The sequence below is a fragment of the Chionomys nivalis genome, chromosome 3, assembly GCF_950005125.1.
Source record: "Chionomys nivalis chromosome 3, mChiNiv1.1, whole genome shotgun sequence".
Classification (NCBI taxonomy): Eukaryota; Metazoa; Chordata; class Mammalia; order Rodentia; family Cricetidae; genus Chionomys; species Chionomys nivalis.
The window spans coordinates 50,702,403-50,728,364 of NC_080088.1; the positions used below are offsets into that span (position 1 = coordinate 50,702,403).

Consider the following 25,962-nt stretch of genomic DNA (forward strand, 5'->3'; position numbering starts at 1 on the left):
ATATCACACTCTTCTGTATATCAAGTTACACAAAGGGTGGGCTACTTGAGCTAAATGGGACTCTTCCAACATCTTGGGTGCTCCAAGAAAACCTGCAGATCTTTTACATGACAGGTATAGGATAGTGTAGGATTTTAATAATAACTTTTAGCTATTATATGTTTCATACAGGACGATAATCCTCCCAAGGATTTTACAACTGTGTCTAGCCATTGTACCTTGTGTGGATTCAGCTTTTACTCTTGTATTTTTATAGGTACATGAATGGTTTTCTATTTTATCTAATCTGAAAAATGCTCAGAGATTAGCATCATGATCACACTATTTTTTTTTTTTTTTTTTTTTATAGAGGACTATCACCAGGACACAGCCAGGACCCAGTGCACCATCCCACAGTAAAGAATGTAACTGTGAAAGTAACTTTGTGGCTATGAATATCTACTGTTGACCATTCCAGGCAAATTAAAGTTGTTTCTAATGGCCAGTAGGTAAGTAAATGCTAAAAAAAAAATGTGTCAGCAAGATCTAATACAGTCTTAAGGTATTGTAATATCTAATAGAATTGTTAGCCTTCCTTCTACTGAAGAAACTCAATGAGACATCCATGGATTTCCTTATGCCCAAAGCCTTGGTGGGGACATTTCAAATTAGTTTGTCCCAGGAACAAGGGGAAACAGCACCTTACATGCCTAGCTATACCACACCCAGGGGCTGATAGACTATTGATCTGAACTACAGTTCTGGCCACATCCACTGTCTGTCCATCCGGCATGCCTGGCATCAGTGAGAGCCCCATATTAGTTGGACAAGTTCTATTCCCAGCATACCTTTTAGTACAATTTTCTCTAGGGGAATTATTGCCCACACCTAGGACCAGCTTGGTTCTTTTCACTTGGACTATTTTCCCCCCAGATCCATCCACCTATTGCTTTTTGGGATTTTCATGCATTAATATAATTTTGGGTTTAATACCATCAAAATCTAAGTAACTTGTACTTTCATAGCAGACCCATGAATTCATTATTTGGCTAGAGGCCTCCACTTGCCTTCTACAGCCTTCAACTGCAGTCAGAGAAGCGGCTTGGTGGTTTCCATCCAATGACTTTGCCTTCCCCTGCATGGGGTGTAGAGGAGATCACTTCTACTCCTCCTGTTTTCACTCCTGTAACCTTTGCTTGGGCTTTAAAGCCTTTCAAAAAGCCACAAGCACAGTATTTGGCTTTTTATCAGTCCTCCCCCCCCAGGGACTTATGACACTTGCGTTTTAGTAACCTGACCATGACTCATCACTTGCTTTTTCCTTTCCTCATCTCTTCCTGAGTGCTTTAACATGTTTATAAACTCAGTTTATTTGCTGGTCTAGAATCATGTAGGTCTGCTAGAGACTTTTCAATTTCTTGTGGATCCTTTGTCACCAAGGGACATAGAAAATGCCGCTAATGCCCTGTAACAGTCTTGGGGTTGCTGATGAATCAAGTTTTCTTGAGTTTGGTTTTTTTTAACTTCTGAGTGGACATGGTCCTATTTTACCAGGTGAACTAGGCATTGGTCATCACTTCTGTAATCCTTACTTTGTTTATTATTTTCTTTTCTTGACTATCTGACTCTTCCTTGGATTTTAAGTATTTGGATACCATGAAGGGATCTTTAGTACAAATCTAACTTGAACTCTCTTTCTCTTCCATTTTGCCAGCTCTAAGAAGTGGATAAGACCATTTTTACACCAAACAAGGGCTCATGCAAAACATAACAGGTATATATTCCTTTTACTTTGTAATTTCTCCCTTCCACAAGCAAATTTCTACTGACTTGCCATCTTAACAGTAGATGTACTTTTTATTACACTTAGCAGTAGTTTGTCAACCCCACTACAGTATATACTCTCTTTCCTTACTTATTGCTCTCAAGGACCATAGAATTTTCTCTAAATCTTTAGCCTATTTCATAGCATTTTGAATTCACACAGCAGACCCCATTTATTGAAAAGGGATGTTACTCTATAATACTTAAAGGAAGACAGTTCCACTTAAATCTCTCCTACCCAGACTTTCCCACTGGGTAGATAGCTCAGCCTTGATTGCATGTTTTATCACCCAACACAAAGCCCCTTACTACTGCCGATGTAGCAACAGGTATGCTTCCCCCATGTGGGAAAAGGACTTAGAACCCATTGGAGAGACATGCACCCTCTCTTCCCTAACAACTCTGGTTCTCCTGTTTGAATTTTGATGCCAAGTGTGCTGTTTAAGACTTGTTTTTAGGACACAGAACACATTCTCTGTGTCTGTCGCTTTAAGTGCATGCATGCACACATGTGTTTGTGTGCATGTGTGTGTATTAATTTCAGGATCTAGACAACTTGAATGCAGCTCTATCACTGAAAAGCTCACACCAGAATAGTAGTGATTCCCTAATGCTGCATCTATAGAGCCCTCTACAAGGTTTTCCAGGAACCTCCATGGGCCAAGAATCATGACTTGGCTGTTCAGCTAAACAGAGTCAATAGCTGATTGCTTCTCCCATAAGTTTGTGGAGGAAAATCTTATTTCAGCTTCATCACATAAGTGAAGAGGCTTTACTTCCTCAATCTCAAGAAATTCACTGTTTGTACTTTAACCAACTGTCTTAATTCACAGGAAATTGCTATACAAGACATCCGGGCTGTCAAAACATACTGAAAGTGTTTACCTCATTGGGGTGTTCTTGTATATATTTGTGTATCCAGGTCAACAATCCCACAGCGTACTAAAGCGTCTCAGCTGCTCAGGCCCTGGAACCACTCCTGAGCTTCTGGTGAGTCAGTCAGCACTGTGGGGACCCTCTCTGCTTCTCTAAACAGCGAACACAGTTACAGCCTGGTGACTTGTGCTGCTCCCTCCCTACTCTCTCCAGAATATATCCTTTCCCCCACAGCCAAGCCAGAGCTCAGAGATCTCATCTTCTTTGCCTTTTTCTTCCAGCCCAAGGACACTGACTTTCAACAGGATGAAGACTGCAACTTGTTACCTTCTCATCTTCATCTCCCTTCTCCAGCTCATGGTTCCAATGAATACTGCGGAGACCTTAGACTCGCTCCTGGAGAAAAAGATCAAGAAACTTCTCCACTGTGGAGGTAAAGGATGAATAGTAGAAACCATAGGCTAATCCTTGCTCATGCAGACTGTTCATAAAACCTAAAGTCCTTTGTATCCCACTCTAAGATCGCAGCCTCTGTTCAGTCCACTTCTTCCCTGCCTTCCTAGTCAGGGATTTCCTTAGTACTCAACCCTTTGGAACTCTTAGGTAAGAACTCAGTGTTCTTGATGAGGATGAAGAAAAGGAGGCTAGGCCTGTAATTTGTGAATGCATAATGAAACAGGTATAATATTAAGCTTTTAGTTAGTTCATTTAATTTTCACGGCCACTTCAGAGGTAAGTATACTTTACTCTTTCTTGTCACAAATAAAGGAACTGATCTTAAAAGTGAGTGGACTAATTACGGAAACAGTGACGCTGCCGAGATAGAAGAGGACTTAAAGGGAATTGTGAGAGAGATCATGTATAACATCACATTTTCCTCTTACTCAGATGACTGTCCCTTCACTGCGACGAAGTCTTTGTCCTGCACTAGTGTCACGGCTAGAGGCAAACTAGCCTCCTGTCCCGCTGGTGAGTACTCCTCAAGGGGTGTTTGTGAATATGGTGTCCCTGTGTCTACCCCATCAATTTCCAAATACCACCTTATCCTAACTCAGGTTTATATTGCCATGGAGCTGAGCCATAGTCTCTTTCTAGTTTTCAGTGACCTGAAGGAGGTTATGAAGGCCTCTGGGCTCATTCTTCCTGCCACTTCTTCCTTGATGTCCCACATGCCAGCCCTTCTTGCTCCTCGATTGTCCAGTCATGGACAATTTATTTCCTAATCTCTATTCATTTCCTAATCTATTTCCTATATTAGTGGGCAGGAGACCACAACAAGGGTGAAATTCCCATCAATTTAATGGCTGTGAAACTCCTCCTTCCAAGTCCTTCAGTTTAAGTAATTTTTGCATTTCATTTGCTTGAAGAGAATTCTGAAATTTGAATAGCTTTATGCCCTGCAAAAACCTAGATCCACCCATGTGCCTCGGAAGATAAAAGGACAGTTAGGGATCTTCTATCTCTTGCAGTCTAAAGATTCTGATGTCTGTGTCTCATGTAACCTTGCAGGGATGGCTGTCACTGGTTGTGCCTGTGGCTATGGTTGTGGATCATGGGATGTCCAGAATGGAAATACCTGCCACTGTCAGTGCTCAGGCATGGACTGGACCACTGCCCGCTGCTGCCAACTGGCCTGAGAATGAGGAGGCTGAGAACCTAGTTTCATCTGCAAATTTCATGATGTTATTTTATTAAGAGCTGAGTAATACTCCATTGTGCAAATGTACCACATTTTCTCTATTCATTCTTTATTGAGGGACATCGAGGTTGTTTTCAGTTTCTGGTTATTATGAATAAAGCTTCTATAAACATGGTTAAACAAGTGTCCTTTTGGTAGGATGGAACGCCCCTTGAGTATATGCCTATGAGTAGTATAGCTGGGTCTTGAGGTAGATCAATTCCCAATTTTTTTGAGAAATGTCCATATTGGTTTACAAAGTGGCTATACAAAGTTTCACTCCCACTAACAATGGAGGAATATTCCCTTTGCCTTCCCATCTCATCACTATGACCGATCACTTGAGTTTTTAATCTTACCCATTCTGTCACGTTAAGACAGAATCTCGGATTCATTTTGGTTTACATTTCCCCGATGGCTAAGGATAGTGAACCTTTTTTCAGTGTTATTATTTGTTTTTCCAAGTCAGGGTTTCTCTTTGTAGCCCTAGTTTTCCTGGAACTCACTCTGTAGATTAGGCTGGCTTTGAACTCAAAGATCCACCTGCCTCTGCATTCCAAATGCAGGGATTAAAAACATGTGCCATCACCTTTAAGTGTTTCTTTGCCATTTGGGATTCCTTTGTTGAGAATTCCCTGTTTAGATTAATACCCCATTTTTCACTGGATTGTCTGATTTGTTGATGTCTAATTCCTTGAGTCCTTTATGGGAATAGATTTTCACCAACTCTGAAAATGATTTTAAATAATATTGACAACTCAAGAGGAATTTAAATATACTATCACTATAATATGAATATTCTTTCCCTGTCTATTTAATAATGACAGTGGATTTCTCAAAGCTAATAACTATGAAAAACAGAAACTCAATTAGATGATGTGATATAGCTGTGACTATATAAACTAAGGGAGAAGACCTTATATCCCCTAGTTAAAAATATATTCATAAGTATACTGTATTGCTGCAACCAGTGCAGCTAAAGCTAAAACTTGGAGTTCCTGGAAGAGAAGATCAATGATCAAGGGCAGATAGAGACATAGGCATCTTGAGTTTCTTTTACTGAGAAAAGAAAACTTTATTTTACAGTTTGGTATATTTTAAGGGCAGAGTAGAGTTACTAGGCATGTCAGCCCTTATATTAGCAGTCATAAGGGTTCACAGCAACCTTCTTAATATATTGAATATACTCACGGTGATCAGATTGCCCTTCAGTTTTCCACAGAGATGCAGATATGTGTGAAAGCCAAGGGGGTAATTATCTGAGTCATTGGTTGCCCTTGACTTTAATTTTGCCCTTTACTGTTCTCTCCATAGCAACAATCTACTTATTAGTTACTTATTCTATTGTTTTTCAAAAGTTCTATTCACTGGTAGACTGTTAATCACTGGAATCCTAGTTCAATGTCCTTATTTACTGCAATTCAAGTGAGCATTTTCAAACATAAAATAGACCACACACTATCTTATTTCACTAACTTCTTTATTCTAACTAACGTGCAGTTATTTTCAACCTATGGGTCATGACCCCTCTGGGAGTCATCTATGAGCTATTTACATTATGATTCATATCAGTAGTACAATTGGTTAAGAAATAGCATTGAAATAATCTTATGAATAGGGGTTACTAGAATATGAAGAACTGTTTTAAAGGGTCACAGCATTAGGAAGGGTAAGAACCATTACTCTAGTTGCTTCCGTTACATGAAAAATTATATCCTTGAGTTCTCAGTAGTCCTCATTGTCCATTATGTTCAGCAAGTCCGGTTTTATCCCATGCTTTTTCAGACCCAGGCCAGCTGGCCTTGGTGAGTTCCTGATAGAACATCCCCATTGTCTCAGTGTGTGGGTGCACCCCTCGCGGTCCTGAGTTCCTTGCTCGTGCTCTGTCTCCTGCTCATGATTTGGACCTTGAGATTTCAGTCCGGTGCTCCAATGTGGGTCTTTGTCTCTGTCTCCTTTCATCGCCTAAATGTTTTTCTTTGGGTTCACCTTCTTAATTAGCTTCTCTAGGACCACGCATAATAGGCTCAACGTCCCCTATTCATGGCTAGAAACCAAATATGAGTGAGTACATCCCATGTTCCTCTTTTTGGGTCTGGCTCACCTCACTCAGGATAGTGTTTTCTATTTCCGTCCATTTGCCTGCAAAATTCAGGAAGTCATTGTTTTTCACTGCTGAGTAGTACTCTCAAGAACATTGGCAATGGGTTTTTGATCCTACTGCACGTACTGGCTTTGTGGGAGCCTAGGCAGTTTGGATGCTCACCTTACTAGACCTGGATGGAGGTGGGTGGTCCTTGGACTTCCCACAGGGCAGGGAACCCGGATTACTCTTAGGGATGATGAGGGAGGGGGACTTGATGGGGGAGGGGGAGGGAAATGGGAGGTGGTGGTGGGGAGAAGGCAGAAATCTTTAATAAATAAATAAACAATAAAAAGAAAAAAAACAAAGAAAAGGCTTTAAGTGGGAAAAAAAGAAAAAAAAAGAAAAAGAAAAATTATATCCTATTTATTTGACCAAGGCTAACAAAATTCCCAAATGCTCTGGCCCCTGAATAGTCTTCTAAATTCATTTATGACCTTTGCTCACTTCACTTTGGCCACATCTGTGTTCCTATACACTTCATTCACCCTCCTGCTTCCTACCCTGCATGAACTAATTAATAAGTGGACAAGTCCAACTCTAACTCCAGGTCGGCTTCTCTTATTTTCTATGACGCTTCCTCTATCACAGTCCTGACGATACAGCAACAGATACTGTTTTAACAGGTGCCTGAGTCCCAAAGCGTCTCTAAATAAAATACATATTTTTCAGACAGTACCTCTGAGAAGGAAAATATAGAAGATGGAGATCAGAGGTTAGCAATAGCAAAGGCAGAAGTAAGACTCTGCAGGTCAGGTTAAAATAGTTGATGACTTTATGACCCATTTCTTGTCTTGTGTGCTAACAAAATTCTGATTTCATTCATGGTTATAAGGTATTTTGCCTAGGAGAATAAATATATACTAGATACAATGATGGAACTCACACCTTTCTTGGCCAAATATTCTGTTTCTTAATCATCTCTGTATAAGGTGAAGTTTTACAGACTAGTGGGTCACCTAAGTCAGACCATAAGAGAAATCTGCTTCAGGTTTCTGAGAGTTTGCTTTTGAAGTTAAAACAAACAAGCAAAAACAAACAAACAAAAAAACCCAGGGATATTTGTCTCGACTTTTGGGAGTAGGGACAGATATCGTTAAATGTATAACACATTTGAATGAAATTTCCATAGTAAAATTCATCACTATATGCAATAAATATATGCTAATTTTAAAAGTAAAGAAAGAAAAACTAGGCTCAAAATTGTCCAAGACCCTTGTTTCTTAGGTTGATCAGTAAGATAATGCCTCGTGCTATGGCAGTTGTCTTTCAGTCTGGAAGTGGGAAGTGTGCTGCTGTTACTCTCCCATAGAGAGAACGAGTTGAGAGCAATGCCATGCTGAGTAAGTAGATGACAACCAGTAATATTTCATCATATCATATATTTACTGCTTTTCCTTGTTGAAACAACAACCAGAGAACTTGTAATGAGAGATGCTATCAAAATTGGCAGCTTCTACCTAGTGGAGGTGGATAAAAGAAAAAAAAATAGGAAGACCCCCTCCCCCCACCCACATACACATAAGCAGAGAACAGAACAAAGGCAACTGGAGCCTCTCAGGACATTAGCTAGAATCTGTCTGTTGTGCTTTTTTTGTGTGTGTGTGTGTTTTTATTTTATTTTTTTTATGAATTTATTTAATTATTAAAGATTTCTGCCTCTTCCCCGCCACCACCTCCCATTCCCTCCCCCTCCCCCAATCAAGTCTTCCTTCCTCCTCAGCCCAAAGAGCAAGCAGGTTTCTCTGCCCTGTGGGAGGTCCAAGGACCACCAACCTCCATCCAGGTCTATTAAGGTGAGCATCCAAACTACCTGGGCTCCCACAAAGCCATTACGTGCAATAGGATCAAGAACCCATTGCCATTGTTCTTCAGTTCTCAGTAGTCCTCATTGTCCATTATGTTCAGCGAGACCGGTTTTGTCCCATGCTTTTTCAGACCCCGGCCAGCTGGCCTTGGTGAGTTCCTGATAGAACATCCCTATTGCCTCAGTGTGTGGGTGCACCCCTCGCAGTTTTTGAAAACTCCATCCTCTCCAGCTATCTTAGCTCACAGGTACTACTGGCATGTTTGCTGGAAGAAAGGAAAGGCTGAAGTTCTGATAGACCATACCTCTAAACAGCATCTATCCTCCCGACCTCTGCAGCTCTGTGATTCTAATTCATTACTATTAATATTCTGTAGCATCCCTGCCTCTCAGGAGTCTACACAGAAGCTTAGCCTTCCTACTCCTGCCAGAACCATGTCCTATTTTCCCTACCCATTTTCTTTGTTATATCTCCCAACCATTCTTGAGCAGTTACTGTATAAGTGTTTTCTTAACTCCTCACTTTTATCTTAAGAGGGAAGCAGTGTTAGTTTTTTTCATTTTACAGAAGAGGAAACTTGAGTTCTAAAGAGTTACATAATTCATCTGGTGGCACACAGCTATCAAGTGTCTTGCTCTTGCAGTTAAAGATTGGGGCAATGGCTCAGGAGTGAAGCATCTGCCACACAAACATGAATACCTGAGTTGAGTCCCCCAGGACACATGTAAATGCTATTAGGGTATGGTAGTCTGCTTGTAACGCCAGCGTTCAGGATGTGGAGACAGTGGCTAGCTAGACTGAGAAAATAGCAAACTCTGGATTCAGGTACAGAACAAAGAAGTCATTTGGTATCTACTTCTGTCCTCCAAAATGCACCAAAGAAAAATTTGTATTTTTCTTGGGAAGTATGAAGTAACTAACCATCTATGCTTGTCTTGTCTTATTTACCTTAAACCTCTCATAGACTTCTGTTTACATTAAATGTTGAGTCCCTCCCTTAGGAAATCTTCTGTGGTTTTGACTTAATTCTGCCAACTATTTGCCAGTGAGTAGTTAAAATTTCCTCTTACATAAGCATATGCAAGTCCTCACACATGCATGTACAATACACATATGCATACATACCACATGTAAAAACAGTGCTTAAGGTCTGGCTAGCCTGAAATTTTTCAGTGGGGTCTGGGATGTAAGATCCCTCCTTTGTAGCCTGTTATTCCCTGGCCTAGAGGTAGCTAGAACAGGTGGAGAATAACCTAGAGGAAGCCCAAGAGAGAAGCTAGAACAGGTGGAGAATAACCTAGAGGAAGCCCAAGAGAGAAGCTAGAACAGGTGGAGAATAACCTAGAGGAAGCCCAAGAGGGAAGCTAGAACAGGTGGAGAATAACCTAGAGAGGAAGCCCAAGAGAGAAGGTGGATGGTGTAATGAGTTACTGATTAAAAAAAACAAACAATGTTTTCCATACCTAGGAACTAGTTAGCAGTTCCTCCAGATCAACAATTCCCCAATTATCAAAGCATGGCTAATTTACATACTTCTTTATAGGTCTTCAGGTTTCTTTCCATTTTATCCACCAAAGGTGTTTGGTAAACAATTCTCTTCTAAAGTACCTTAAATTTCCCATTGGAAATTTTCTGTGCAGTACCTCAGATCCTCTCTACTACACTGCAGTCTCTGTCACAAATGCACCACCCAATCGTCATAGTGTGAGATTTTGTAGGGTGATGATGAGACAGCTGGGCCCAAGATAGGTGTTGGCTGAACCTTGCACAGGGTCCCATGCTTCTGGCTGCCTGGTTCTCCTATCAGAGTACACTTACTGTGAAGCAGTCCTACCATGGAGTCTGAAAAGTTTTCCCAACTTTTCTAGGTTCATTTAGAGCCTAGAACTGGACACTATGCTAATATCAAAAGACAGCCCCAGGAATCACATTAACCTGTAAATCTGTGATACTCAGGAACGAACGGAGGAGGCAGCCTTCAAGTTGAAGAGAAAGTGGCAAGTGTCATCGAGTCTCTAGCATCAATCCTTGGAAACATGCTCTCTATCATGGAATCATGAGCCAAGATGGGGCCTTCAACGTTTGATGTTTGTAGCTTGATCCAAATACATGGGAGATATAATCACTGTGCTACCTTTACACGCAACACAAATTAATCGTCACCTGCTTCAAGCTTGAAACACTGCATGAGTACTCCACACGTGGGATCTGTAGTCCTTCCTGTCAGGCTGACTAGTTCTCACTGATTTTTCAATAAGAAAGCATAAGTCATCAAGGTTACAGGATCTATCTATTGGAATATCACACATGGTTCAGTCTACTTCAATTCCACAATAGGAAATCAACAAAGAAAGAAAAGATACCTAGCTACCAGATGGGAGGAGGAGAAATGAAATCACCATCTCACCCTCATGGGTCTAGTGCGAAATACTCTTGCAAATCTAATTATAACTGACATCTACTACTGTGAGTGCTCCCTAAAAATCAAACTGATTCATTTTAAAGCACTGCTTGCTTTTTTTTTTTTTCAGATTCAAAGAAGTTAGCCTTCATACTGAAATCTCGGGAAAAAACTCTTTGATTCAAGGGGTGAGAGACGTATAAAAAAAATCTGTTACCAGGAATAAGTTTATTAGCTAGATTAAAGAAAACTGCTTACATCAGCGAATCTTTTAAATTACATGTGCATGATCTATATAATTTCAATAACTGTTATGATTATTGGTACTGATAGACTCAGGCTTATTCCTTTGCTTTAGGTTTTAATTAGCAGACAAAGTATTGGGCTTCATTAAGACATTCTCACACATACTTTGTTTTCACTGGTTCTCCTTCCCTACTCCCTTAACTGAGTTCCCTTTCCAGGACCAGTCTCCTGGTCCCCTTCATCCTTCCAGTGACCTTTTTTGGCTTTCTTGTCACATATTCTCTTTTTATTCCCTCCCCACACACCCTTAAGGCATTTTTCTTAAGGTCTTCTTTGTAGTTTCCTGACTTAAATATACTCTTTTAAGTGTAATTATTTTAGTAAGAACACAATATGCCCAAAGAGTATTTCCTGGGAAATATGGAGTAACTAACAACCTATGCTTGTCTTATTTACTTTAAACCTCTTGTAAAAATTTTGTTTACATTAAATGTTGACTGAGTCCCTCCCTCATGAAATCTTCTGTGGTTCTGACTTAATTCTGCTGACTGTTTGCCAATGAGTAGTTAAAACTTCCTATTCCCAGAATTTGTGATAAGTAGGGACGGCCAGGAAAGGGCAACAGGAGACGGATGCAGACACTGAGGAGGGCTGAGACTGTGCTAGATACACATGTGAGTTACTTCCCGACATAGGCTGAGAGCTGATTCTCACTGAGAAACATTATTACGAGTAAGGGTTATAGCCTTCTGTAATTATGAGACATCAGAATCCAACCATCACTAAAGAGCAATCACTTCAGAGATGATCAACCTAGATACTCTTTCCTCTCTTCCTACACTTTCAATGGCACAACCTAGAGAAACCCTCTATGTCCCCTCAGGGAAAACAAGCACAAAACAGAGAAATATAGTTATATCTAATGAACAAAACAACCCAAAATAACTGCATAAAAGTAAATTTCCATTTTGTGACCAAACTATCTACAAAGGTAGGCTCGAACATGCTTTCCAAACTTAAACATGTCTATTGTGTCTTATGATAAGATATTTAAATAAGAGTTTCCTAGCATAATTTCAGGACAAGATTGCATATCTTTTATTGTACCTAGATTATAAAATCACAATTTGAAAGACAAAATATTCATTGACACCAAAGTTGATCTAAATTAGATGTTATAATTATTGGATTAAGACTCTAAAGCAACTATCAAAAAAATGTAAGAATCAGAAAGCTTCTACTATCTCCTTACTTCCCAGTGCTGATAGATAAGTGATTTCTGGATCCTGAGCTGCTGGCCCAAACTAAAGCAATTACTCGAGATCCTGGCATTGGCAGGTAACAAGTTGCCGTATTTATGATACTTTGAAAAACCAGTTAATACCTGCTCTTTACATCTCTTCATTCATATTCTTGCAGTAAAGAAGCAATTCTTCATGAGCTCACACTAAGAAACATGAAGTCTCTGAAAGTATACTAAGTTACAGACATAATATATAGTTCTTCAAAAATAATGACAATTATAGTTAAGATGAACAGTTGATATTTTTAGAATTGCTTGAGTCACAGTATTCATTACACGCTAACTCCAAACTCTGATTTAACCTTCTTTTTGTCTTTCTGGAGGTCAGAAGCCATACAAATAACAATTGTAATAACAATCTAGACTATCTGAGTGTTCTAGTAGTCTGTGGGCCATTATTGAATTATGTCTTTTTAGCTTACATCTACTTCTGCTGCAATTGTCTTTGGGGCAACATAATTTTCTTCTTTTATTGAAATGAGAGGTGGCTGCTTGTTGTAGAATATTATTTTAAGGTGTGTTACATTTATTTATGCTCTGGAACATTTGTTTAATGATGGAAAGCTGTGTTGCTTTTGTCTATACTGCATTTGTTTAACTCTGTGAAGCTGTGGTACTGTGACTATCTAAAATACCTGATGGTCTATAAAAGAGCCAAATGGCCAATAGTGAGGCAGGAGAAAGGACAGGCAGGGCTGGGAATCAGAGAATATAAATAGTAGGAGACATCTGGAGAATGGAGGAACGAGAGAACAAGGAGAGGAGGACATCGGAGGCCAGTTACTCAGTCATCCAGTCAGGCACAGGGTAGAGTGAAAATAAGATACACAGATGTAAGAAAAAGCCCAGAGGCAAATGTTGTCAAAATAATTAGTTAAGAAAAGCTGGCAAGAAAATAAGCCTCCGTGTGTGTTTTATTTGGGACCTGGGTCATGGAACCCCCAAAAGAGCAAAATAGCCCAAAGAGTAAAGAGGAAAAAATAAACAAACTACAGCTGTTTTTACTTTTCTTTTAGGTAACCATCTCTTGACAAGAATGTCTCTACAGACCAACTTTAACTGTCAACTGTCAACTTGTTACAACATAGAGGTACATGGAAGAGAATCTCAGTGAGGGGCTATCTACATTGAGCTGGCCTGTGGACATATCTATATGGGATTGTATTAATTTATATGTGAAGAACTAGTCCATTGTGGGTGTCACTATTCTCAAGGTAGGGTGTCTTGAACTATGGAAGAGTAGTATAATTGGCTGAGTACAAGCAAACAAGAGAGTGTGTGTGTGTATACATACATTCATTTCTTTCTGCTCTTTACTACATATATGAAGTAACTATCTGTTCTAAGTTCTTGCATGAACTTCCCCATAATGATGGGATGAAACCTGGAAATTTAAGCAAAACCAAACTATTTTCTCCTCTAATATGCTTTTGTTTAGGTATTTTATAATAGCAAAACATGTAGAACTAGAACAGATATAGGTAGTGTGGTAGTGGGCACACCGATGTAATAAATCTGACCATGTGGCTTTCATGCCTTTTGACTGTGTATGCATTTGAAAAAGAAGTTGAATACTGGAAGCAGAGATTAATGGGCCATTTTTATAGGATCTCGGAAGAATGCTGAGAGGATATGGTCAAAATTTATTGTATGAGATTCCCAAAATTCTAATAATAATACAAAAAAAAAAGAATATTGAAAGAAACATTGAGAGTTGAGGCCTAGCTCATGGGCTTTAGAGAGAAACAAAGATTCTAGCAGGGATAGGAATAGGAGCTATTCATGCTATATTTTGACTAAGAATCTGTGAATGCTGATCAGGCTCACCTGAAGCTGAACTAAAGTTATGGTCGTTAAGAGATCAGCACCACTGACGTGAATTCTCATGAGCTTCATTGGGACAGTAGGGAAGGAAGTGTTTCCTCATAATCAGGACACAGGAGCAGATACAACTATGATCCAAGGGGGTCAGGCTATATCTTGAGCCAGCTAGCCAACAAGCAAGCATGGATCCATAAATTTCTCTCTGTTCTTGACTACAGATATGGAAAGACTAGCTATCTCAAGCTCCTGGTACTGTAAATTCCCAGTAGCGAGGGATTATAGCCAGGAATTGTGAGTAAAAGTCAACTTTTTCTTCCCCAATTGCTTCTTGTGGGGATAGTTTATTAGGGCAACAGAAATGTAGGTAGAGCACAGGGTGACCAGGATTGACTGACGAGGAAGAGACTCAGGAAAGCTGAGTCTATGCTCGCCTCAAAAACACAGAAAGAGTTTTAAAGTAATATAAAGAAAGCATGAAAAAAATTCAGTGTTACAACAGCAAAACTTATTTCAATGTTGTCATACAAATCCTCTTGCTCCCTGATGATCTTCCCATCAAGATGAGAGTAAAAGAAACTGGTGACAAGTGGTGCACTTTTAGTTTTGAATTTCAAATCAACATCTTTGAATCCACAATTGGGAAGTATTCTTGACAGTAAAGGTTTATTTGGAAAAGACGGGGATTTTCTGCACTGTAAAACATTGTTTTGCATAACAAGGGCAAAAAGCACACAGATTTAGTTTAAACCACAGGGCAGCTAAAATGTAAGGCACATTCTCCAGAACCTTAACCTTAGCAAAGAAAGCCCCTTTACTCTACATGACTGGAGGGGCTCAGAGGCTGTAGAACTACTTACACAATTGGTGCGCCGTCACTAGGAGACCCAGATATATACTCATGTGCTTTTCACAGTCAGAGAGATGATAGCAGTTTAAAGAAAATCCGGTAAAGAGTGAATCTAAGAATGCCTAGGCTTGTGATCTGTTCCCAAACTTCTTGAAAATTTAGAAACTTGCCTGAAGTGATACACATGGGTAGAGTCAAATTAAGCAATCTTTGTCCTAGGTCCAGCTGCATCTCTTACATGGACCTCCATGATAGCCATGTGATCCTGCTTTACCTGCTGAGATCTAATCTGCCCATCAGTATTTTTAGTGCCTTTTCTATTGTTGATTATCAACGTGTTTTGTGAGATTATGCCTAATTATCTATCTTTTGGACACCAAGGACTACTTTTTCCTTGACTTCAATTCCAAGTTTATAGGGAATTCTGGAAGACATACATGCCAGTAAAATGACACCTTCACTCTTCAAACTGGCAGAGATAGAGTGAGTTGAGACCACAGTATGTTGGGACTTTACTAAGTACTAACCACACTGGGCACCACTATGAACCCAAAGCATAGGCTAAGTATGTTCCATTTTAGATGAATGGCTTGGGTGCACAAAGAAGAAAACTCTATGTGGCATTAACCACAAACCTTTGTCTTTTCTATACTTAGCTGCTTGTCGTTAATGTCATATATAAAAGGATATATAGAGTGTTTGTCAATTGCATAGCTTTAAAACATTGATTCTAGCCTTCCCTGTTGGAATAACATGATTAACTATGATTTAGGCTATGACCACATTTTTTTTTCTGTCAAATATCTTCAATATAGTGTTTTTTCACAAATGAGTCCAAAATGTTGAGAGCTGTATGGTAGCATCAAAAGAATATTGATACTATCTCCTAGGATGAAAGAGGAAACAAATTGTTTCTTGATTTGAATATGAAACTCTTGACATTGGTTTGTAAAATATTTACCTATTCTTCTGTACATATCTGACAAAATAAACTTTCTCTTTTTCAGGCCCAAACACCAAGGGGACTTAATCACATTAAAGGTGTATGACAGCAGTTCCCTCTAGCAAATCTGTCTCCAAAAATATTTACATTATGATTCCTATCAGTAACAAAATTACAGTTATGCAGTAGCAACAAAAATAACTTTATGGTTGGGGGTCACAGCATTAGGCAGGTTGAGAACCACATTATTTCACAGGTATTTGGTGAGGTAGTTGAGTTCAGGCCTCAAGAAAGTAGGCTGGGCCTGAATGAGATTATTTAATACATCATCTGTTTGTATACATGATACGACTGGAGGTTGACTGTGTGAGGAGAGAGAAGTCCTGGTCATCCCAATAGGAAATTTGGCAGACTCTGAGTCTTTACCATCCAGGACCACAACAGAGGTCACATGTTTCTTCTAAGTGAATTTCTAATCTGAGTTCCAGCTAGCACCAAGTAATTTTGACTGAAATAGATGTAGACTGTTAAGATATAGTGTGAATTCTAACCAACTAGAATGCACATGAGCCTCTAAGCAACCTGAAAGACTATAGAGTTTAACATGAAACAGTATGTTGTACCTGGCAGAACCAATGAAGGGCTTCTTTACTATCTGCCCTGCTGTTAACCATGTTCAGTTCCTTCCATTTCAAAGATGGGTTCATTTAGAGCTGGATGATATCATCTTTCAGACACAGCATAGGGAAGCACCCTTGAAAATGAGGACCTGGACAGTCTCCTGGGCTCATGATCTTGTAAATGTCTACTTATTCATATAAACCAATATATTATGTGTCCTGACTTGTCAAGAATTTGGCTAAATAGTTTACTGTGACACTTGAGAGAGAACAGAATACAAGTACCTAGTTAAAATCTGGTTGCCTGCTTATGTCTAGGGCTATGCAATAGCCATCGTGTCCACTCACATTTAGCCATTAGAGAATTGCTTGGGGAGCCACTCACATGAACAGACATGTTCAACTGCAAAGAATTTCTACATGTGCAAAAAAGACACCAGCTAGACACACAACTCAAAGGATTGCACTCAAAGCATCCATAATATGAGAATATTTATAGGAGAGAAATCAACAGTAATGAAGTAGTACAAAATGTATTTATATGTCCCTATATGCACAGAAATAGATAATGGGAAGGGACTGCATCTAGACTGTAATCAAGTGGGATTTTCCTTCTGTGTATCAGTTTGATTTATAAACAATGACGCTTAAAACACAGACACTTCTTAGAACAATGGCATAATCTTCCCAAGCCTCTTTTCATATACAAAGTAGGAAGAGTAAAATGTATGTCCACGGGTTATCGAGAGAATTCAATAGATTTATAAATGATTTTATACAAAGCATCAGATAAGGTCCATAGTTAATTGGTGTATGTATATATGTATGTATGTATGTATGTATGCATGTATGCATATGCACATATATTTAAATGATTTTTTAAAGCATCAATTTAGGGTCTAGTCTCTAGCAAGTGCTCTGTATGGTCATTTATATCACTAGAGTTGATATTTCAAAAACATTGCTTCATCACTGACAATCTTATTTTTGTCTACAGCAATCACTTTTTCCCCCTAGTGCAAATAGCAGTGAATCTGGCAGAATAAGGCCTTTATCAAAAGCAGGGAGACCATGCAAAAAGATGTGAGTTGTTCCAGGGATCTGCCCATGTATCATCCCCAAAGAGATAAAGAAGACATCTGTAGAGCATTAACTTATAGGCCCAGAATTCTAAATTACATCGTCTATAAATCTCAGCTGCCCGTGAGTGAGACTTACACACAAGCATGAAAGCTAAAGAAAAATGGTGTTATTTATCTGCTAAAGTCACGTGGATGGCAGAGATCCAGACATAGCACTGATAAGCAAGACTGCCAAAGAAGCACTGACCATTGTAAATCACTTCTGGGTATTTTATCTGGTGGCAGTCTGTGCAGAATAATTCAGACAGGAGGTGAGAGTGCAGGCAGGAAATCCTCTGGGCAGTTTGGCTGGCTTTGCCTGCAGGTTATTTGCTCCCCCAGAAGAAAAGGTTGTAATCAGCAGGATTACCCCTTGTTGGTAGGTTTTTTGTCTTTTTTCCCCTCCTTCAAGAACTCAACCCAGGAGGAGTTTAAATGTGGGTTCTACAGTGCTGGAAGGACCTCAGAATTATGTGTTATGCTGGTTTACCGAGTTATTTTCATTTGTGATTAAAATGTGCCACAAATTGAAGGGGAATAAGGTGTTGTTATTTAATCACTTACTCCTCTAAGGAGAAACTGAAGTTCTTATGGTGTTAAGGTAAAACAGAAACAAAGCAAATACCACCAAAATGAAGATCAGACAAAACTGAGAGCACTATAGACCATCAAGTGACTACTAAAGAAATTTATCAGTAGAGAATAGAAACATAAATTTCCTTAAATGTTCTAGACAAGCTGTTAGCATATAACAATTTCCCAGAGCTCTGAATAAAGAGAATGTATACAGTCAAGGATGACGGAGAAATTTTGAAGGAAATTCAAAATGTGCCTGATATTTGCTATCTTAAAAGTTATCATCAAGGATATTTGTGAAATGTGTCACCATGGAAATGACATGAACTCCAGTAGAGAAATAGATATAAGCACAGACTCTTCTGCTAAGCATTGGTCAAAGGCTTGCATCTTTTGTTCTTACTATGATAGGTCCTGTAGTGGAAGGATAAACAGTAAAATTTATTTTCTGAAACTTCTGGAAAATCTTAATCATGTGAAACTATGTAGTCAAAAGTGAATTCAAGTATAAAATTAATCATTCAAGTTCAGGTTTGAGCTAGGAGTTACTGTTAGAGTAATAAGAAAGATCAAGTTTTAGTCCTGGCATCAACTTGATTTTGGTTCTGAACAGGTTACTTAGAAACCTTGAAAGAGGAACAAAGGCTGGGAAGAATCATGAACAAACTCTAGAGATGATCCTAATCTACCATGTGCCAGCCTGTTCTTTTAACATATGTTAGGATTCACAAGTGCCTGAACATACCATATATATATATATATGTTTAATGCTTGAAAAGAGATATTAACACTTGAGTACACAAGTGCACAATGTCAAATACCAGGCTATGCTGTGATTCATACTCCTTCATTTATCGTGGTTTTGTTATTACTAGGATTTGTGTACTAGGATGCTTTTGGAGTGAGGGTCAAATGGAGAAATAGCTGCCTTGACAACAGGCATTGGGCCTCACTGGTAACTAAATGCAAATTGTAATATACTTTTTATTTACTGGATTGGCAAATAATCAAATAATGATGTTTTAGCCCTTAACACTTCAGCATGGATGAATGACACATGAGTTCTGCCTCTAGCTAAGGAGCCACTGGCAGTTAATGGCTGCTGGGAAAAGGCAGTCATTTTCCTCAGGGAATGTAGTCATTGGTAAGTTAGTTACTCCTCATGATCCTGTAAATAATTTCACATTTGGGTGTATGCAAGATCCCTTTAAATTCAGCAGGTTATAATTTTTTTAAAGATGCGAAATTAGGAGTGAGGTTGTGTTAAGAAGAGAAAAGGTTGAGGGAGCTGGAGGGGATAAGTGAGGGGAATGGGGTGATTATGATCAGTATATACACGTATAAAATTATCAAATAAGGCATAAAATGTTATTTTAAAAGGAGAGTATGGCCTACTGTTAATGTATACACGTGAAGAGATGAGAAATTTCACATAATGGTCACTGGAAGTGGAACTGATGCTACTTTTTCTAGACTGTAGACTTTGACCTACAAATTTTTACAATCTTTAAAAGGGATACAGCCCTTACACTACTAATTTCCTCTAAAGAAACAAGTGTCACAAAATGTACACAAGATTTCTTCTCTAAAATTAACAAGGCATGATTATAAACCTAGACATTTTAATAAATTAGTTAAATAGGATTACAAACATGGTGCAGAATTGTCTGTATTCTGTCAATCATGTTTTAAATAAATGCTGATTGGCCAGGCAGGAAGTATAGGCGGGTCAATCAGATAGGAAGTAGAGGCAGGGCGATGAGAACAGGAGAATCTAGGAAGGAGGAAACCCATTCCTCCCAGTCCTGTCTCATCCACCTAAGAAACAAGATGTGACCTACCCTGATGAAAAAGGTACTGAGCCATGTGGCTAACAGATAAGAACAATGGGTTAATATAAGCTACAAGAGCTAATAAGAAGCCTGAGCTAATGGGCCAATCAGTTTATATCTAATGTAGACTACTGTGTGATTCTTTGAGGCTAAATGGCTGTGGGAACTGGGCAGGACAGAAACTCCAACAAGCAGCCCTCGTGTTACACAAACAGACATAAAGTTTATATAGCCATGACCTAGGTCTCATGAGATGACTGAATAATTAGGCTTATGCTCATCATGAGAGCTTCTAGTCCTCTTAATTTTTCAAAGTTTTAAGTTTCAAATTAAATATATTTGAAACACTTTAGTTGACTAAAACTTAAATGTGCCCTCTTAACTTGTTTTAAAGGAAATGAGAAGCTTTGCCTCTTAAGATTTAGTTTTGTTTTAGTTTTAGGAAATAAAGTTACAAGATAAGCAAATGAAAAGAAATTATTACAACTAATCACTTCCCTTTAACCTCGTTTTTCCTTTTGTTCAGAATCACTATCAAAATGTCCTCTATAGTCAATATGAAGATTAAACAGTACTTGCTAAGTTTTTGAAATAGCATGATATTTGAAAGTTATTGGCATATACATATCGAAAGTAATCTTAGAATTTTAATCAGGAGTGCTAAGAAACCAGACACAGAGGTTCAGGAGACTGAGATATGAGCTGCAAGTTCAAGGCCAGCCTGAGCTACTTCTTGTTTTACTGTCTCTTCTTTCTAGCATCTGAACTCTCTCCTTTCATGAACTGACCTGGTTGGAGACACTTTCGTTCATGCCCAGCTAGCTGTCTCAGGAAAGAAGCTACCAAATAATCCATTTTGAAAACAGTCTTCTAAGTCTCTGTTTCTTCCCTCATCTTCCAGAAGAATCCACATCTATAAACTTTTCCCTCGTTTCTATTTTGTTTTGTGAGCCATTCTGTTTGTGTGCCTGTGTTTAACTAAAATTGGAGGTTAAATTCCCTGAACTTTTTTCCTGTATATCAAATGTTCACCTTTGGTCTTTTATTAATTGAGAAAAGAAAGAATAAAATGCAGAATTCAGGATACAATTCATGACCACATATTATATAGGAAGGCCCCAATAAAATATTTGAGTAAAAAAAAAAAACTCTTATCTCTTTGAAAATGAAGTTTATGACTGAAATTATTGGGGGTAAATATTTTCTTGTTTTGATAAGGAGATTTTTGGGAGTATAAAAGTAGAGTTCTTAAAAAATATAATTTTCTGAGCAATGAGAACAATGGGTTTACAGTGAAGCTTGTCTGACCGTTACTTGATGTGTGGCCATTTCTGAGGGTTGGTTTCTAGTTTCTGAGTCTGTTTCCTTTCTATGAATGGATCAAATAACACCTGAGTATTTTACAGTGATTTGCAAATAGCCAACATTAAAAGTAACTGTCCATCCTTACAATGCACAAGTATTTATAATAATGCTGTCAGATTCAGTTTTATGTTGCCAATGACTGCTGGGGAGTATTAAAATTCATACAATTTTATTTCATTCAAGAAGCAAAGAATGAACAGTTTCTGTCAACCAATGAGCTTTCCTTGAATATTTCTTTTCAATCTTTCTAGGTATTTTAGTATTTTCTTTGTTTCTTGAAGCTATTAGGGATTGAATCTAGGATCTTGTGCACACTAGGAAGACATTTTACAACCGAGTTGTATCTTCAATCTTCTTCCTAAGTTTTAGTTTGAGACACAGTCTAAGTTGCCCTGGTTGTTCTTAAACTCAATCTGTAGCTCAGGCAGACCTTGAGTATGTGGTCCTCCTGTCTGTCTCTCAAGCAGCTGTCATTAAAGAGCTAAGTCACTCCACCCAACAGCCTTCATACTTCTGATACTACCTCTACAGATTCAAGGCTGGGCCTGGAATGCAGATGGCATGTGCAATTGCTAAGCATTGTAGTCTTGTCTTTTCAAAGCTGCTATCACAGAGACATAATTCAAATACTGACTAGAAGGTGTTTTACTATGCAGCATAGCAGAAAGATCATGGGTTTAGAGTTAGGCTGACTTAGCCAGGTCCAGCTCTTGGATAAGTTCCTTTTGGTTCATTTCTTTGTTTGACAGCACTTTCCAACTTTCAGAATGTTTGGAAGACTAAGTAAGGCAGGTAATAGTAAGTTACACAGCAATTTTGGAGCACAGAAGCGAAAGGGTACTCCCATTTCTTCTTTGTAATGCTCCCTTTAAGCCTCTCTTTGCTCTCCATCATTTAGGCTGGTGCTCAGGTATCTCCAGCAACTATGCTTCAGCATGAGATTCATGTTGGCTCTAAACTTGAATGCTGTAAGTCTTACATTTGGAAAGATCCAGCTGTAGAGTACTTTCTCCTTATATGATGCTAATTGCTTGGTCATATGGTATACAGAAATGAGAATTCAAATCTGTCATGATGAATGCCTGCATACTGAATATGCACCTAGGAAAAACAATTTCTCCCAGAAAGAAATGGTTCCAATTTACATATATGTGACTGATGCATAATGTGGGTCTTATAAATCACTGTGTCATCACCACCAAAAAATGCCCTCTAGCCATATTAAAAAGAACCCATGACAAGGGGCCTATCAAATTGAAAGGAAAGGCCATAAAACCATCAGTTCATTTGACATAAAACTGATATATGATGTGATAGTGCTTCAAGAAGAACCCGGGTCCCATCCATCAAACAGGCTGCTCCACACTAGGTTCTGAGCTGTGTATTAATGAAATTGTCACAGCTAACTCAAAATGCAGATTGTGCTCCCCAATCTGCAAAGGAGACACATACCAGAAAATATTCCAGTTGAAAACATTTCATCAGCTAATAAACTTTCCTAGGGGAAGCCCATAAAAAGATAGATGTCACAAAGCTTAATTGGATACATGTTATCACATGTAAAACATCAGGCAAGAGATTTGATTTTAAGAAAACCAAACCTGTCTGGGCTACAGAAGGAGTACAGGAGCTGGGGTACTCCATCTCATAGGTGGGACTTAGGATACCTTTAGCTTTACAAAGAGTCCTGGGCAATGTTGCCCCCCATGGTTTAATTTTTCTACTAAAAGTATTACTCCAGAACCAACAGCATTACCATCAGAAACTCATTAGAAATTCAGAATCTTAGCTCTCACCATAAATACTGAATCAGAACCCAAATTTTAACAAGATGCCTGGTGATTCAATATAGTTTTAGCAATATTAGGGGTATCTCATGGGCTTGGCTCCATAACAGCATCTTTTGGAGGATCTCTGAAGTACTCTAATGTCCCAGTTTTAACAATAAATAGAACCACATGTTTTTGTTGCTTGAATGTTTGCTCTAATCCCTCGTGATTCCAACGTGTTAGCTGGACCTTTGTCACTGTAACAAAATACCTGATAAAAGGGAGGGATTCTTTAATTTGATCCTTATGTTTTGTTTTGTTTTAGATGTTTCAGTCTATAATCCTTCCCTTCATACCCTGAGTCCATGATGTAGTGAGAGCATGTGTCAGATGTTCTTAACTTCCTGATAGACAAAAGACTGAAAGTGGAGAGAGAGAGGAGAGAGAGAGAGAGAGAGAGAGAGAGAGAGAGAGAGAGGAAGGGAGGAAGGGAGGGAGGGAGAGAGAGAGAGAGGGAGGGAGGGAGAGAGAGAGAGGGAGGGAGGGAGGGAGGAAGAGAGAGAGAGAGAGAGAGAGAGAGAGAGAGAGAGAGAGAGAGAGGGAGGAGAGACTGGTCCCAAGAATATGCACCCAGTGACTGACTTTCTCAGCAAGTCTGAAACACTTGTCACTACCTTACTAAATAAAACCACAAATGGACACTAAGTTTTCAACAAAGGAGCCTGTTGGAGACTCTGGCATCCCCAAACCTCAACAAATATGTAGCCAGGCATGAGACCCACTAGCTTAGAATTTCATTTACCCTTTAAACGTGAAGCCTCTGCTGGAGTCTCCACACCAAGATGATAGGAATCGGTACAGTGAAGTAATGGGCTTCAAACAGCAGCAGACAGAAGGGTCCTATTATATTCTTTCATGTCAGTGATAGGGTTATGGTATCAAGTGCTGTAGCTCATGAACAGGATGGGGGCCTTTTGAATGAAAAGTACAGGCACCCAAAGCAGATTATAGCATCCACTCCTTTCTTCCCCGTTTCTCTTTTCATCCTTCTTTTCCTCCACTCCTTTTTTACCTCTCCCCAAGCAGCGTTAAGAAGAGTTTTTCTTGGTGCAGATGCGTACTTCCATGACTTTTGAAGTAATAGTAATTTAACTTCTCTTTAATGCCTCCATCAGGTATATTAAATATTCGCTAAGTTTTCATAGGTTTTTCTAAGTCAAAGTATTATTGAATCAGTTTCTCCATTAAATAACAGAAATATAAGTATATTTATTCTATAAAACTGTATTTTAAATGTTTCAAAGTTTTAGTTTTTTTTTTTGTTTTGTTTTGTTTTGTTTTTTTTTTTGTTTTTCGAGACAGGGTTTCTCTGTAGTTTTGGAGCCTGTCCTGGAACTAGCTCTTATAGACCAGGCTGGTCTCGAACTCACAGAGATCCGCCTGCCTCTGTCTCCCGAGTGCTGGGATTAAAGGCGTGCGCCAGCACCGCCCGGCTGTTTCAAAGTATTAAATTATTACTATGCCTTGAGTGTCAGTGGTAAATGTAGAAAATTCTGTGTGGATTTCTACAATCACTGAAAAGGTCACTCTAGTGAGCAATTGTTTCCAGCCATTGTACTAGTCTAAAATGACTATTCTATGTAAGTTCCATTTAAATCTGTTTTCCATGAGGTTGACTGGCACAGACTGTAAGGCCTATTTAAGCATGTGCAATAGTTTAACCACACTCTTGTGATTTATGTGGCACAGAATGCATGCTGTGAATTATCCCTAAGAGCTGAGATCCTTGTTCTCAGGTTCATCTGTTCAAGAACTATGTGTAAAATATCACTCAGGTATGCTGCTGATCTGTGACTAGTATGCCTTTGATGGGTAAAGAGAAGAGGGAGGCAGAAGACCGATGTGAGGTTTCTCCCTTATGGAACACGCTGCCATGCTTGGTGGTATACAACTGTAATCTCAGCCACAAAGGAAGCAAGAGAATCAATCACTAAGCCTATGAATTCAAGACCAGCCTGAGCTAGGCAACAAGGTATTGTCTCAAACAACCCCAAACAACAAACAAACAAAAACAAAACAAAGAACCTGAAGGACAACATCAGGAGACTTGTTAACACAGGAAATCCACAGGGATCCAAACCCTAGACAAAAAACTACAGGCAACTGTGGAAGGCTGAGTAGGAAATACAATCCTCTTCAGGGAAGAGCCTTCCAACTGGTTACCTCATACCAGGTGGGCCTGAAAACTATTAAGTGCAAGTAACATTATGTGAACTGAACCTGCTGTATTTATATATTCACGAAAGTGTGAGTAGAAACACATTTAAAAAGAATTAAAAAAAAAGAGACCCTAAATTTGAGGGTTGGGTGTAATAAAGAGAATGGAGAAAGTGATGTAATTATATCTTAATTTAAACAAATTTAACAAATAAATTATATATACACATCGCTAACAAATGATGGCCCTAAACTTCCATTTAGCTTTTTATTGTAATGATCTGATAATACTGTAAATGTGATTATAATTTATTAAATAGTTCACTTTTTTAAAAAAAAAAAAGGAAAACACTTCACCTTCAGTTGCTGAGGTATGGCTTTGTCTCATGCTCTTGGGATTGAAAGGAATTCTTCCTTGAATTAAAATAATGTAAACGTATCTTTATTGCTTAGAAACAGCTCTTAGAAGAAACTACAGGTCCCTAGCACCCGTTTCTTCAACATTGCTATTTTCTCTGAGTGGACAGAGCACATTTAACTACGCTACTAAAAGCACAGCAGTGGCTGCTAAACTTCATGGCCCTAAAGAA

General features: G+C 38.8%; 1 protein-coding gene across 1 annotated transcript; it reads left to right on the forward strand.

Annotated features, from left to right (window-relative positions):
- Window positions 1–2,730: 2,730 nt before the first annotated feature.
- LOC130871881 (resistin-like gamma) lies at window positions 2,731–4,358 on the forward strand. Its single transcript, XM_057765564.1, has 4 exons — window positions 2,731–2,793; window positions 2,961–3,112; window positions 3,568–3,648; window positions 4,189–4,358. The coding sequence occupies exons 2-4, from the start codon at window positions 2,986–2,988 to the stop codon at window positions 4,314–4,316; spliced, it is 336 nt and encodes a 111-aa protein (XP_057621547.1). The 5' UTR covers window positions 2,731–2,793; window positions 2,961–2,985; the 3' UTR covers window positions 4,317–4,358.
- The last annotated feature ends 21,604 nt before the right edge of the window (window positions 4,359–25,962 follow it).